Raw genomic sequence first — 17,003 nt, 5'->3', positions numbered from 1 at the left:
TGATAGAGCTTGTGTTAGTCGTGTGATTTTTTTTCTCTATATCCTCTAAGTTTATGCAGAGACTAAGGAAGAAGAGAGTTGCGTGAGAGAGCGAGACATGGGAAAGCCTAGTTTTGTTCAAGATTTTATTGTCTCAGAAGTAATTATAAGGAATAAATGTCCTACATAGAACTCTTTGATTGGCAAGTATTTCCACATACTGCTTCATCTATATGATGGGTATTTAAGGTTTGAAAATTTTTTTATTTATTCATTCATTCATTTATTTTTAAGTTTTTTATTTAAGTCACTTCTACACCCAACATGGGGCTCAAACTCACAACCCTGAGATCAAGAGTCACATGCTTTTCCAACTGAGCTAGTTAAGTACCCCAAGGTTTTAAATTTTAGACTGTAAAGGTGTAGTGGGTATTGAAATTTATTTAATGGTCATGATAAAATTCTTTTAAAAAATGAAATAAAGCAAGAGTGTCCTGAAGCGTTCAAAGCTTTTGAGTCTTTGGTGCTGCTAATCACTGAGGTGTTCATTATTTCAGACTCCATGAAGCCGACCCAACTTGACATCCACTGATAACTGGAAGCGAATAAATGTCATCTTATCGCTCCTCAAAAGCTTGCAGCCTGATGTGTTAAAATAATTTTGTGAGCTTTAGGAGGTTCAGTCAGGAACAAGAAAAAAGTCAGAAACGGGAAAATATAGAGGAGATATTGGGCAGCTCTGAAGCAGATGGACAAGGGGAGAACTGTGCCTCTGGTCCCCACGGAAAACATCTCCCTGGCCTGTATAGTCAGTGATTGTGCCCAACTCAGTGAGAAACACTGCCTTACCCATAAACATAAAATTGTTTTATCCAAATAGCATAAAATTGTTTTATACATGCACATTTGTTCTCCTCATATACATTGCAAGTATTTAATGTATAAAAGATCAAATTAACTGTTGTTAATAATGGAGCACTACACTATGTACATTTGTAAAAATAGAAAGTGAGAAATCTGATAATTCTACCTCCTGGAGAAAAACAATGTTTGCAGTATGGTATCTTTTTAGAATTCTGTCTGCACATGGATGCACCTGTCTTTGTGTGCCTGTGCATTCATATATATACTTATACCGGTTGTTTTTGTTTAGAAAAAATAAAGACATACTTTGTATTTGAAAAAATGAATACAAATAAAAATGAAATAAGACAGAATAGGAAACATCAGGGTGCATTACATGGCATAAGGATAAGTACTATCATGAAATTTTTTCACAATTGTATGTGTATGTATGTGTGTGTGCATGTGTGTAAATTATTTATATGGATCAGTATATCTATATATATGTGTTTATGTACATGCATATTCAAATAAATACATATATATTTACTGGGTTAGGGTGTAAAATCTATTTCTTTCTATGGATTAAAGTAAAAAAATATTTATAAGCCACAACTCAATAGCACTAGGAATATACAAGGCATATGCTATGTGTTACAAATGTGTAGTATTTTGGATTGTTAGTTTAAATTCTCAATACAGTACAGTTTGGTAGATACATATGCTTACTGATAACCCACTGTTTAAATTTATAAACACAATACTTGTGTCCATTCAGTGAACATAAAAGCACTTACGGTGTACATCATTGTGCTAGATGTTGGACATACAAAGTTGATGGCAAAAGTTGTGGTCCCTGCCCACAAAGAGATCAAGGTCTTTAACTTTTTAAATATGGAATGAATTAGTGGAAAAGAAATAGGAAAATTTAATTGGTATAATAGTGAGAAATGCAGTGTGCTAGGCACTTTATATTCAATGTCCACTGTTTACACAGACCTTTACATTTTACAGAGTTTTTTCAAAAATTTCTGCTTCACTTAATCATCTTTGGAGATAGTTCTTACTTTATGGGTTGAGAAATGGAAGCTTGGAGACTAAACTTTGACTAAGAGAGTTGAAGGTGATAGAGCTTGATTGACATCTGTCTCCCAGTCCAAAATAGTGTTCCTTTCTCAGCTGATGACCCTGAAAAGACCTTTGGTAAATTACAGATTCCAAAATGAGCAACTTAAAAACCTTATGCAGAAAATAAGGTTAGGGGAATTGAGACTTGATTTATGAAATGCTAATAGGTAATTTTTATGATTCCTAAAACAAAACAAAACAACCACACAACATGCTAATAAATAAAGGGAATTCCAATGTAGCGTAAAAAATATATTTTATGAAAAATGGGCACTATTCAGTAAAATTCCATTCATTACTTCTTTTCACTAGAAACATATTTTTTTAATGTTTTTAATGTTTATTTATATCTGAAGGAGAGAGATACAGAGCATGAGTGGGGAGGGGCAGAGAGAGAGGGAGACACAGAATCTGAAGCAGGCTCCAGGCTCCAAGCTGTCAGCACAGAGCCCGATGCGGGGCTTGAACTCACAAACCATAAGAGCATGACCTAAGCCAAAGTTGGACACACAGCTGTCTGAACCATCCAGGCACCCCAACTAGAAACATATTTTGATTCTGACCTCTCTTCAGTTTCTTTGAGATGTTTGTTAATTTATTTTTCTTTATTATAGTTGTTGGTATCAATAAGCATTTTTTTCCTGCTTCTGGTCCCAATCTTTTTCTTTCAGTACTGAATATTACAGCTTATTGAATTCTGCCTCTGTGTCCCCCTATTGTCCCAGAAATATAAAGTCACTTGGATACTGAAATCCAAAATACTTTGTCCTTTATTTAACATGTTTAGAATAGCTTAGATTTAGAGACCATTCCTAGGACTCTAGCCCATTAATAAATAATGCCAGAGCATAGGACAGTAGTTCATTTTACCTTCGTCTTCACTCCTTTCCTTCCCAATAGGAGTGTAGATGGCTCCAAACCCTTGTGTGCTCTCCCTCAACTTCTTTTATTTCTCCCAAGCTTCATCACAAAATCTTCTCTTGCTCTCTTACTTTGCTATCTTTTTCCCAATACCCTGACATTTTCCCCAATGATACCTAAAGGACACCAAAATGCAGATATTTGAATCAAAATTCTTGAAACTTTCAAAAGATGCACAAAAGCAAATCCATATATACTGGAATTTCAGGAGAACTCTCTGGGATGGATTACTGAAATCTCTCTAAGTCATACTGCATCCCCAGAGGATTCTCCTTAATGGAAGCAAATTTATCTTTGACTCAGTCTAAGGGTATAGCTATTTCTCTGTTGTGAGTCTTTCTAGTAATAAATTCTGTTTTGTATTTCTACTTTGTGTTGACAGATGCAAATGAAACTGATGGAGATGAAAGAGCTGGAAAACCATAATAATCAGTTAAATTGGTGCAGTAGCCCACACAGCATTCTTGTAAATGGTGCTACAGATTATTGCAGCCTCAGCACCAGCAGCAGTGAAACAGCTAACCTTAATGAGCATGCTGAAGGCCAAGGCAACCTGGAGTCTGAGCCCATACACCAGGAATCTCCAGTGAGTCTAATAGTTACATAACCTCCATAATCAACTTCAGAAGAAGAAAAGTTTTTGTTGACATCATACTTAATATAAATATGTGGCCTTGCCTCATCTAAGGACGGTTGAATTTTTTTTTTCCCTCTAAGAGGCAGACAGTAGGTATTGATTCAACAGTTCTAACAGTTTTAATTAGTGTAAAATATAATTTCAATCAATTAATTATAAAGTGTGTTTTCAAAACAGCTCTATAGATAGCAACTGTATAAAACATTTTTTAAGTACTCTCACCTGATGCTGAAAGTAATTCTTTATTTCATAATGTTGAGGACATTTATTTACCAGCTGTTTAGAGAGCACCAGCTATGTGCAGCAGTGCTGCTGTATTATGTGTGAGAGCTGCAGACACAAAAGACTTTAGCCCTGCCTTTAAGTAGCATACAGTCTAGTAATGTTACACTGTGTTAAAGAGCTGTGATAAAGGAAGCACAGGATATTTAGGAAGGACAGCTTGGAGGGGGCTCAAGATTTTGTAGAGAAAGGTGTACAGGTGAGCTTCAGAGTAAGAAGGGTTAAGTAAGGAAGAAGGTGCTATGTTCATGGCAGAGAAAACAGCATTTGCATAGGTATGAGATAGGAGAAAACATGCCTCATAGGGTCACAAGAAGTTCTTGAAGGCCATCTTGTGATGGTGGGGAGAGTATTGATAGGAGATGAGGCTTTCTTATAGTGGCTACCTGCATTACCTCTTTCTTAAAATAGAGATGTCTGCACCCCATTCCAAACTTGCTGAACTAGAGTTTCTGGAATGGTGCCAGGTACATATATTTTTACAAAAAAATTCCACAAGTGATTGTGATGTGTACCTGGATAAAAATGACCACTTTTAGGTTACAAAGGGCTAGAGAGTAAGAAATTTGGATTCATCTTGAAGCATTGGGTGATTTATTTTCTTGCACTGAGTAGCCACTGAAGAATTATAAGCAAGAAGTGACATGATTGTATTTACCTTTTAGAAAATGTAGAAAATGGATTCAGGAGTGGGACTGGACACATAGATTTGTTAAGAAACTATCGGAATGGTCTGTGTGATACTGTTTTAGCCTAAACTTAAGCAGTAATTGGAGGAATGATGAGGAGAAGAATACAAGCTTGAGAAATATAAAAGATATAAAATTAACAAACTGATTTTTACTTAGGCATTGCAATCTTGGATTCATTATATAATATTCTTGTAAGTACAAAAGGCAGATTACTCGGTTATCCTTCAAAAACATAGGGTGATATGAAATGGAGATTTCTGCCACTTCTTAAGCCCTTTTACCTACTGGTCAAAATCCAGAAAGCAATGGGAAACCACTGAAGAAAGTTTAACCAGAAGGGTCATGATCAGACTCACATTTTAGATCTATTATTTTGGCTACTATAAGAAGGATTGATTGGAAGGGCACATATTGGAAGCAGGAAGTCATTTGGCAGGTTTTTACAGTGAGCTGGAGACCAGAATGATGATACTATAAATGGATGATAGTGACAGTGAGGATGGAAAGGAATGGATTTGAGAAGAAGGTAGGGGGTTGACTCAGCAAGACTTGGAAGCTAGCTGGGGGATGACCGAAGGGAAGTAGTTAAGGATGACCTGAAGTTTTCTGGCCTGATTGACTTTGATACTTGATGATACCATTTTCCTAAGAAAGCTTTAAAGAGAAGAACTCATTTAATGAATATGTTCTGCTTGTCTTTTGTATTTTTTAGTATGTTTTGGTTATCCTTTGTTAGTTTCCTATGACAAGTAGAAAATACATTGTTAGTCCATGTAACATTAATATTTTGTAGGCAAGAAGTAGTCCTGAAATACTGCCTTCTGGTGTGACTGATGACAACGAACCGGTGACTACAGCTGTTAGTGAGAAAGTTTGTTCTGAATTTAATAGTAACAGACATTCAAAAGAGGTAAAAAATAATTTTATATGTAAGTGTTCTTTTACTGTTTTTTCTGGATGGGTTATATACTGTTTTAGACTAAGGAAAGAAAAATGTGTTAAGTGAACTTTATGACTATAGAAATACTTGTTATATTACCTTTCATTGATTTTTCATAGCATGTTATTATATTTTAAAATGTTACATCTTAAAACTGGTTCCTAAAACAATATTTTTTAATTTAAAATTATTTTTAGGGAGATCCATTTAATGTAGAATCAAGTTCACTGCCTGATCCAGTTGCAGATACAAACTTGGATTTTTTCCAGTCTGATCCTTTTATTGGCAGTAAGTACTCTTATGTTTATATTATGGGTTTACCAGAAAAAAAGGCTTTTTAATATATAAACTGTATAAGAATTTCATATATAAATTATATAAGAATTAGTTTTGAGAGCCTACTCATTACAACAAAAATAGAGGGGAGTAGAGATGTGATATGTTTGTACTTGCTGTATTTGTCCTCTTCAGGCAACTAACTCGTGGGACTAAGCCACTGATTATGTCTTACAAGCCTCTGATTAAGAGCATTTTTCTTCTTCAGAATAAGAATTAAAAGAAAGAGATATTATGGACCAGGAGAAGAGATTAGGTACTCTTAAGTCAACCAGCAATTTTTACTACTAAAGTGCCCACACCGTGCTTTTAAAACAGTGGAATCTATAGCAATTAGAAGCCTGATCCCTGCTCTTAAGGTGCCTAATGTGTTATTGAAGAAATAAATATAAGTTTAATAATTTAAAATACCTTATATTAATGTAAACTGTGTTATATACCACTGTGTCAAAGCTCTTTTTGCAATTTGTTTCCAAATTAGTTTGTGAAACTGATAGGTCAGTTTACAACAGTTTTATTTTTATTTATTATTACTTTTTAAGTTTATTTATTTATTTAGAGAGAGAGGGGCAAGGAGGGACAGAGAGGGGGAGAAAGGATCCCAAGCAGGCTCCCCACTGTAAGTGCAGAGCCCAACATGGGGTCCAGTCCCACAAACCATGAGATCATGGCCTGAGCCAAAATCAAGTTGGACGCCCAACCGACTGAGCCACCCAGGCCCCCTAAGTTTTTATTTCAAGTCCAATTAGTTAATATACAGTGTAATATTAGTTTCAGGTGTAGAATTTAGTGATTCATCACTTATGTACAACACCTGGTGCTCATCACAAGTACCCTCCTTAGTCCCCATCACCTATTTAACCTATCCCCCTGACTACCTCCCCTCTAGTAACCATCAGTTTGTCCTCTATAGTTAAGAGTCTATTTCTTGGTTGGCCTCTCATTGTTTTCCCCTATAATAGTTTGTTTTGTTTCTTAAATTCCACATATGAGTGAAATCATATGGTATTGGTCTTTCTTTGACTTATTTTGCACTCTCTTGTTCCATCCACATTGTTGCAAATGGCAAGATTTCATTCTTTTTGATGGCTGAATAATATCCATGATACATATACATACATACCACACCTTTATGCATCCATCAGTCGATGGACATTTGGGCTGTTTCCCTAGTTTGGCTATTATAGATATTGCTGCTGTAAACATCGGGGTACATGTACCCATTTGAATTACTATTTTTGTATTCTTTGGGTAAAGTTCTTTTTTTTTTAAATTTTTTGAGGAACCTCCATACTGCTTTCCAGAGTGGCTTCATCAGTTTGCATTCCCACCATCAGTGCGAGAGGCTTCCCCTTTCTCCACATCCTCGCCAACACCTGTTTCTTGTGTTTTTACTTGTAGCCATTCTGACAGGTGTGAGGAGATAACGCCTTGTAGTTTTGATTTATATTTCCCTGATCATGAGTGATGTTGAGCATCTTCCATGTGTCTCTTAGCCAGGTGTATGTCTTCTTTGGAAAAATGTCTATTCATGTGTTCTTCCCACTCTTTAATTGGATTATTTTGGGGGGGTGTTGAGTTTTATAAGTTCTTTATAGATTGTGGATACAACCCTTCATCGGATATGTCATCTTTTGTGGAGCATATTTCTATGTCCTTATGGGCCATTTGTCTACCTTCTTTGGAGAAATTTTATTCAAATAATTTGCCATTTTTTATTGTTTCTCTTTTTATTGTTGACTTCTAAGTGTTCTTCACATATTCTGAATACAAGTCCCTTATCAAATATATAATTTGCAAATACTTTCTTGTATTTTGCATTGTCTTAATTTTGATCAAGTCCTACTTATCTGTATTTTCTTTCATCACTTGTGCTTTTGATGTCATATCTAAGATCCAAAGTCATTAAGATTTACTCTTAAATTTTCTTCTAAGAGTTTTATAGTTTTAGCTGTTACATTCAGTCTTTGATCTATTTTTAGTTAATTTTGGTATATGGTATGAGATAGGGGTCCAACTTTATTCTTTTGCATGTGGCTGTCCAGTTGTCCCAGCATCATTTGTTGAAAAGACTGTTTTCTCCGTGGAATTTTCTTGGCACTCTTGTCAAATAACAAATGACCATAAATGTAAGGGTTTGTTTCTGGACTCTTTAGTTCTAGAAGAATTATTTTTTACTTCAGTGAAGCTTAGTGTCTTTGTTTCTGAACTGGTGATGATAATACCCATCCAGTACTCTTGTGAAGAGTAGAGAATTTTGTTAGTAAAATTATTGCTGTTGTGTCTGTCTTTTCCCTTCTGTCTGTAACTTCAACTTGTGATCAAGAGTTAAGTATAATTGACTCCAGTTAAAATTAGTCTCTTTTATGAGGTATGTTAATGTTCTGCCTTTACTCTTTATTATTTTGAGTGTTTCCTAAAGGTGAATGGCATTTAGTGTTTTATCTACTTTGAGGTGGAGTTAATGAAACAGACTTTGCTTTAACAAAATTTGCTTTTGTTTAAAGTTACTTTTAAGTAATGATGTCACACAGTATATATTGTTCTTGTGATTCCTACTTATTTATTTTATCACAGGTGATCCTTTTAAGGATGATCCTTTTGGGAAAATTGGTGAGTATATTATTGAGGTCCAACTTAGCTATAATTTGATTCTACTTGATTATAAACTTATGTTGTATTTAGAAATGAGAGATCAAAGTTAGGTAGTTATAGTAAGTGGGCTTCTTTTTTATTCAATTTTTAAACGGTTTTATGGCCCCACTAAGATATTGTAGGTGCCTGGCATTTTTAGAAAGAAAGTGGTAGATGCTCGTGAATTTGCTTAATGAACTGTTAGCATTACTTTTTAAAAAATAACATTAATGTTTATATTTTGATGCTTTTAATAATACTTAGACTGATTTTTCCTTGTTCACCAAGGATTAGATGAGTATAGTGATCTGCGCTACTACAGGGTTTAGAACATTTTGTTTTCCTAAGATTACAGTGTATGAATGGGGGGAAAGAAAACATCTTAAAGAATTACTAAATATCAGGCTTTATAATATATTCTTTCCCTGGGATATTATATTAGAATTAAAGCAAATCTTGTGTACCATTTGGTTATGCTTCCCAAACCTGTTCCAAATAAGTTTATTAGTTGAAAGACTGTATTTTTTAACCAAATCACAAAGGAATTTGTGATTCCCACTCCCCTAAAATTAGAATCACCTGCTTAGAGGAATTACTTAAACCTAGCATACAGGTAACCTTTGTGTAGTAAGTGTTGGCATTGTTGATTTGCTTTGGGTGAATGATGAACAAATAGGAAAAAGAATATTAATTCAAGCTATTTAACTAGGTGCAACTGTCTATATTTTTTTTATAATCAATAATTGGAATCCAAAGTACCTATTTTAGATTCTGCAGAAGTTAAAAATATCTTTTTATTAAGTCAATTATCATACCTTCAAGTGACAGGAAATTTAGTGTAGTAGTTTTTAGTCTTTCATGTATGTGCTGTGTTTTCTTAGATCCATTTGGAGGTGATCCTTTCAAAGGTTCAGATCCATTTGCATCTGACTGTTTCTTCAAACAGTCCTCTACTGATCCTTTTGCCACTTCAAGTACCGACCCTTTCAGTGCAGCCAACAATGGCAGTAATACTTCGGTAAGTGGGTGGGTTAAAAATTGTTAAATGGATAACAAGTACCCTAAGTGAGTTTTTGAAATACACAGTGATGAAAGGATCCTCTTTTAGATTACTTCTGATGGGCTATGTAAAAAATCAGTCTCATCCAATCCATCTAGTTTTGGGTTCAGACTGGCATTTCACAGTTTTATCACACAGTGGAATTGTCTGGAGTAACTTATTTCATTGAAAAATCAAGTCCATCCTTCATAAGGCTCAAATATCCCCATTTAAATATCCCATTAGGGATATTTAAAATAAATGATTGGAAAGCCATAAACCAGTCTTCAATAAAGCTTTTCAGAAATGTGTGGTATGCATTATTGAAATAATGAAAATCAACCCAAAAACAACAGCACTGATCTTTTAGAAAACTAAAATTATTTATATTACTTTATAGACATATTTTATATATGTTTTATAACACATTAATCTTGTAAAGAAATACAAATTCCCACTAAATGTCAGACTCTCTTGAGAACATATATACAAGTAACAGTCACTATTTAATAACCACATACTGTGATTCCAGTTCTTCTGTGTGCTATACATTCATTTTTTTCTAATCATCAGCCTTGCAAAGTAGGTGTTGGTAGCCCTATTTTAACAATAAGGACACTGGAACTCAGAAGTAACCAAGGTCATACAGCTAAGTGCTTTATCATCTGGAGCCTTTAAAAACAAAATCTTTATATTATGGTTATTTAAACATACCCAAGATAGAGTAATATAATGAAATATTTTAATAAGCCTCCATGTATCCATCACCCAGATTCAATAATTATGAATGGTTTTGGATTTTTTTTTTTGTTTTTATTTTTAGTCTTTATTTGGAGGCTTATTTTTTTTTAAGGATGATATTTCTTATCCAAAAGTAAAACAGACCCAAAAAGGAACAGTTGATTGACAGGCATTTGAAAAAAAAAAATTGTGTCTCTTTAATTCTCTTAGATTAAGAATACTCCCTTAAAAGAGTAATTGATTCTTTTAAAGTAATAGATTTTGATATTCTTTAATTGTTTTCTTTCTGTACTGAGTAAAGAGCTATTTGGCCAATAACTGGTATTTTCCATTGATGTAAAACTGAGCAAGTGCCTCTGTAACTGAATATTTGTGGTTTCCACAGGCTACTGGATACTGTGTTTTCCTATAACACTTAGTTTGCAATGTGGACCCATTTGCCAAATTCTTCTAAAATTGGCTGCAACCTGAATTTTTTTCCTCTTACCTTATTCTAGTCTCTTATTCACTCTTTTTTTATTTTTTTAAGTTTATTTTGAGAGACAGAGCACAAGCAGGGGATGGGCAGAGAGAGGAAGAGACAGAATCCCAAGTAGGCTCTGCATCATCAATCAGTACAGAGCCCGATGTGGGGCTTGAACTCATGAACTGTGAGATCATGACCTGAGCCAAGATCAAGAGTCAGATGCTTAACCAAGTGGGCCACCCAGGTGCCCCTCTTATTCTCCACTCTTATCATTAAAGAACAAGAAAGCCAAAGCAGCTCTTCCTAACTTAAAACAAGTTTCTCCTGTTCCTCCTGCCTGGTAAAATTTTTCCACTATTTGTTCTATTTACTTGTTCTCCTTCCTCCCCAGTTTTTGAAACTGACATTGCCCTTGCTGACTGCTCTTGATTTCTCCATTAAAAACAAAACAAAAAACCAAACTGGCAATATACTAATAGCTCTGTTTGTCTCATCTCTTCTCTGTGCCAGGTGTGGTGCTAAGCTCTTTTCCTGTGTTATTTCATTTCAGCTTCACAATAATCACATGAAGCTCAGGTTACCAGACTCATTTTTTTTTTTAATTAAAAAAAATTTTTTTTAATGTTTATTTTTGAGAGGGAGAGAGAGAGACAGAGCACGAGCAGGGGAGGGGCAGAGAGAGAGGGAAACACAGAATCTGAAGCAGGCTCCAAGCTCTGAGCTGTCAGCACAGAGCCCGATGAGGGGCTTACACTCATGAACTGTGAGATCATGACCTGAGCTGAAGTCGGGTGCAACCAACTGAGCCACCCAGGCACCGGCAGACTTATTTCTAGATAAAGTAAGTGAGGCTTAAAGAGGTTAAGTGATAGTAAGTTAGTAAGTGATAGGACTGAATTCAGACCTTGGTCTATCTGACCAAAATCTAAGGTCTTCACCACTGTAGTCTAAGATTTAAACTTTATTCTTCCCAGCTACAGTGCCCTTGTGTTTTGTGATCTTCCTTCTTTTTCAAATAGGCCTCTATTATGTTTCCAGGTCTGAGTCTGTCCCCAAAAGTCTTTTCTATTCCCTCAAGGCTAGTCTCCGTTCTCAGAGGGATGGAATTTATTTTTTTTTTAATTTTTTTTAACGTTTATTTATTTTTGAAACAGAGAGAGACAGAGCGTGAACAGGGGAGGGGCAGAGAGAGAGGGAGACACAGAATCTGAAACAGGCTCCAGAGCTGTCAGCACAGAGCCCGACGCGGGGCTCGAACTCACGGACCGCGAGATCATGACCTGAGCTGAAGTCAGACGCTTAACTGACTGAGCCACCCAGGCGCCCCACAGAGGGACGGAATTTAAAAAACCAACACAAACCAAACAGTTGCCATTCCTTACTGTCCTAGCTAGCGTATGGTAGCATTGTGTAGGTACTAAATGATATAGTCAGAGTGGAGGGGTAGATGAGTGATGCTTAAGAGAGAGAATTTCAATGATAATTTTGGAACATTCTATAAAATCATGCCATCTGAATTTTAGTTATGAAATTACTTTTGTGTACTAAATTGCCTAATTATCACACTGAACCTAACATTTAGTGGCCTCTTATTCCTTCATGGGCTGCACAGTCCCTCCTGTTCCTCTTTGTGTCTTAATGATCTTTTATGTGGGGCACAGTGTGATGAAGTAATAGAAATTAAACCCAACACTCATGTAGCCCTGCTTTTTCTAATTCTCTCTGTGATGGCAAATAAATCTGTAAGCTTTTGTTAAAAATCAGGCCTGTTAGCATTTCCTTCCCTGAAAGTAAAGAGAAGAAGCAATAATAGTTGGTGACTTAGGTTACGTCAGTGACTATTTCTCACACTGGTATTTTGACTATTAAATTAGGAACCATACAAAGTTATCTGGCTATATAGACCAGCTTAGTATTTTTCTTTGATTGCTCTTTTTTTTTTTTAATTTTTTTTTCAACGTTTATTTTTTATTTTTGGGACAGAGAGAGACAGAGCATGAACGGGGGAGGGGCAGAGAGAGAGGGAGACACAGAATCGGAAACAGGCTCCAGGCTCCGAGCCATCAGCCCAGAGCCTGACGTGGGGCTCGAACTCCCGGACCGCGAGATTGTGACCTGGCTGAAGTCGGACGCTTAACCGACTGCGCCACCCAGGTGCCCCTATTGCTCTTTTTTTTAATGTTTATTTATTTTGAGAGAGAGAGAGAGAGAGAGAATCCCAAGCCCGTTCTGTGTGGTCAGCACAGAGCCCGATGCAGAGCTCGATCTATGCACCGTGAGATCATGACCTGAGCTGAAATCAAGAGTTGGACACTTGAACCGACTGAGTAACCCAGGCTCCCCTTTGAATGCTCTTTATTCATTCAGCAAATATAATCAGAATATAAGCTAGTGTGATAGTTTTATAATAATATTATTGGCATCAGTTAAAATAAGTACTGTCATCTTTAGTTCTAAAAGCTTCATTAATATTAACTACTTCTTTCTTTTTTTATTTTTTATTTTTTAAAATTTACATCCAAATTAGTTAGCATATAGTGTAACAATGGTTTCAGGAGTAGATTCCTTAGTGCCCCTTACCCATTTAGCCCATCCCCCCTCCCACAACCCCTCCCGTAACCCTTGGTTTGTTCTCCATATTTATGAGTCTCTTCTGTTTTGTCCCCCTCCCTGTTTTTATATTATTTTATATTATATTTTTTATATTATTCCCTTATGTTCATCTGTTTTGTCTCTTAAAGTCCTCATATGAGTGAAGTCATATTATTTTTGTCTTTCTCTGACTATTTCACTTAGCATAATACCCTCCAGTTCCATCCATGTAGTTGCAAATGGCAAGATCTCATTCTTTTTGATTGCCGAGTAATACTCCATTGTGTATATATATATATATATATATATATATATATATATATACCACTTTCTAATAGTAGTTTAAATGGGTTCTCTTTTATAAAGAGAGACTGTACTACAAGTCCTGGTTAGCAATACTTTTCTCTTTTCAAATACATTTGTTTTATTTGGAAATGTATCAATTGAGCTCTGCAATATTCTTTGACTTCCAATTGTAATAACCAATTTCTTGATGATTAGAAATAGAGCCTGTAATACAGATGACATGGATAGCCATGAGTCGGAGGAGATAAATTTTCCCAAACCCTTTTCATGCCCCTTTCATCTAACTGTCTGCTAAGGCTTTTGTTGGCTTCTTAACAAGAGCCTGATGCCAGAAAGAGAAAGTTCAGTTAATTCTTCCTAAGTACATACTTTGTTTGATTATGATTAAAAACTAAAGTTAGGAAAACAGTTCTATAGCAGAAATCTCTGGCTTCTGGTAAAGTCCTCACTCTGTAGCCACTCACCCTTGTCACTTGGTCCAGATTCTTACCTGGCTATTAAAAGTAGAAGGTCTTTTTAGGAGTGCTCCTTCCTTCCCTTCCTCTGTTTCTCCCTCCTTTCTTCTCCCCCTTCCTCTGGAGCACGTGTGTACGTTCCTCTGATGGGACAAATGCTAGAATTATTTTTAGATAACAACTAGAAAGTAGAAATCTAGTATTTATTGATATTAAGTACTAGGATATTTAAGAGTTAGAATAGTATGCACCCTAAATGCAACATGTCATCCTGGAATAGAAGGACGTTAGTGGAAAAACTGGAAAAATCTAAATAAAATCTATAGCTTATAGTTTTGTATCAGTGTTAATTCCTTAGTTTTAATAATGTACTATGATTACATGTGATATTAATATTAGAGGAAGCTGAGTGAAGGATACATGGGAACTCTGTGTATTATCTTTACACTTGTTCTAGAAATCTAAAATTACCTCAAAATGAAAAGTTGTAATAGTGTGTATTTGTACCAGTAGCAAAACTATGAAGAAAAGAGATGAATGCCGCCAGTCAGGATGATAATAACCTCTACCGAGGAAGGATGGTATTGTGATTGGAGAGGGGCACATAAGACTTCTGAGGTGTTGGCAGTTTCTTAGAAGGTGATTACATAAGTGTTCATTTGATACTTGTTTGTCAAGACATGCATGTTTCATGTACCATTTTGAATGGATATTATATTATACAATAAAAGAAGATTAGAAAATGATGTTTATCATTCCAATTTAATTAGATTGCAAATCAATAAGGGAAAACATTTATTCCTAATGCCTTGTATTTCTTAACTAATTTAGAGTTTGTGAAGAATATTTTCCTTGGTGTGGCAATGAGGTTTCAGCTGTGAAACATTGCTTCTCATAGTCATGATTTTGTGTAATTTTTTTAGGTAGAAACATTGAAGCACAATGATCCTTTTGCTCCTGGTGGAACAGTTGTTGTTGCAGCAAGTGATTCAGGTAAGGAAATAATTGATCAGTTTCTTTGAACAGTAAAAATATTTACCTTTTCTTTAAGCTTCTTTTTTATTTGTTTCCAAATATATTTGTCCTATTTACTTACTTAAGGCTTTAAAATTACTGCATAGTTGGGGCGCCTGGGTGGCTCAGTCAGTTGGGTGTCCAACTTCGGCTTGGGTCATGATCTCACAGTTCGTGAGTTCAAGCCCCACGTCGGGCTCTCTGCTGACAGCTCGGAGCCTGGAGCCTGCTTCGGATTCTGTGTCTCCCTCTCTCTCTCTGCCCCACCCCTGCTTTCTCTCTGTCTCTCAAAACTGAATAAACATTAAAAAAAATTTTTTTTAAATTACTGCATAGAGCCAATTGTAATCTACTAATAATAATGGCAAATGTTGGCATATCACTTTCTACTTTTCTTATTCATTTATCTCATTTATTATTCATGTTAAAGATCTTACTGGAAGGGATTGGGAGATACAGGCTTCCAGTTATGGAATGAATAAGTCATAGGAATAAAGGTACAGCATGGGGAATATAGTCAATGCTATTATAATAGTGTTGTGCAGTGACAGATGGTAACTACACTCATGGTGAGCATAGCATGACATATAAATTTGTCAAATCACTGTGTGGTACACCTGAAACTAATGTAACATTGTATGTCAGCTATACTTTATTGAAAAAAAAAATCTTGTTAGAAAATGTACTCTATCCAGTAAAACCAATAAAAATTTTTTTTGCTTTATAAAAGGCAGTGTTGTTTGACATTTTCTAAGTCAGTAACGACTCTAATGGATCTTGGCCTAAATTTAAAAACTAGTTGCTTCCAGTAGGTAATGGTAATAGCTTTACAAATAATGGATAGATTCTTTTAATAATACAGAGAAAAGCTAAATGTTATTCCAGCATCCAGTCTTTATGCTTTATTTATGGTATCTAATTTTCAATTTATCCTTTTAAGTAATATTTCCATTTTGAAGACCAGGAAACTGAGGACCAGAACTTTAAGTAACTTGATCAAAATTGTATAGTTTACTAGATTTGAACCAGGTGAAGCCAAGATTCAAACCAAAGTCGGGTTTGTCTAAAAGCTTCTGCAACTAAGTAACACTGCTTCTTTCTCACTATTCATTAAAAAATAAAACAGACCATCTATTGTGTAGGAGAGCAGGAAATTAGAGGGAAGTGGACGCAAACATGTAAATTCCTCAAGTTACCATGCTAAAATAGATTTCCTTATTTTTCCAGATGAATATAGGGTGAGTTATTCAGTACACAAATTTGCTGATGTGACAAGTTGAGGATTATGAGCATAGAGAAAAATTAGTAGAAATGCCTTCACAATTTGGATTTCTTGTACAAATTATAACAATATGAAATTTAGCAGTGTGTGTTGTTTTCAGGTTGGAAATTAACTTCCAACACGAGTAACAAAAAGGAATATAATAGGCAGATATGTAGAAAACAAGATTTAATGTAGTGCTGGGTATTGATTTAAGCCAAAGCTTAGAATAGCAGCAAATAAGATTTCTAAAAGGCTTATTGAAGTAACAGTGGTTAAATTAATATCTTTTAAAAATACATGTGCATTTTTTAGACTCTGATGAATTAATATATTGTTAAGGATATTGTATGATTAGAAAGGAAGACCTAAGAAAATAAAATGAAAGGTTAATATATTTATACAGGTGACCCTTGAATGATATGGGGGTTGGGGACATTGACCTCCCTCCCATGCAGGTGCAAATCCTCATATAACTTTTGATTCCCCAAAACCTTTACTAATAGCCTACTGTTGACTAGCAGCCTTACCAATGACATAAGCAGTCAATTAACCAATATTTTGTATGTTATATGTATCCTTACAATAAAGTAAGCTAGAGAAAAGAAAGTGTTATTGAGAAAATCATAAAGAAAATACGTTGACAGTACTATATTGCATTTATTGAGAAAAATCTGCATATAACACACTTCAAGGGTCAACTGTAATTAACTCTTGATTGAAATGGTAAGTGCCAT

The 17,003-nt window shown here is 35.2% G+C and overlaps 1 protein-coding gene across 3 annotated transcripts in view; it reads left to right on the top strand.

Annotated features, from left to right (window-relative positions):
• The window catches only part of EPS15 (epidermal growth factor receptor pathway substrate 15), a 146,039-nt gene that overhangs the window by 103,322 nt on the left and 25,714 nt on the right, over nt 1–17,003 (top strand). For all 3 annotated transcript variants that reach the window (XM_045035808.1, XM_003990092.6, XM_045035809.1), the window contains exons 16-21: nt 3,254–3,457; nt 5,276–5,392; nt 5,620–5,710; nt 8,336–8,371; nt 9,274–9,410; nt 14,915–14,984. In XM_045035808.1, the coding sequence (XP_044891743.1) occupies nt 3,254–3,457; nt 5,276–5,392; nt 5,620–5,710; nt 8,336–8,371; nt 9,274–9,410; nt 14,915–14,984 (655 nt within the window). The remainder of the gene's footprint in view (nt 1–3,253; nt 3,458–5,275; nt 5,393–5,619; nt 5,711–8,335; nt 8,372–9,273; nt 9,411–14,914; nt 14,985–17,003) is intronic.

Source organism: Felis catus, chromosome C1 (genome assembly GCF_018350175.1).
Source record: "Felis catus isolate Fca126 chromosome C1, F.catus_Fca126_mat1.0, whole genome shotgun sequence".
In the NCBI taxonomy this organism is placed as follows: domain Eukaryota; kingdom Metazoa; phylum Chordata; class Mammalia; order Carnivora; family Felidae; genus Felis; species Felis catus.
Note: the sequence above shows the minus strand (reverse complement) of the source record. Positions and strands in the feature narration are given on the sequence as shown.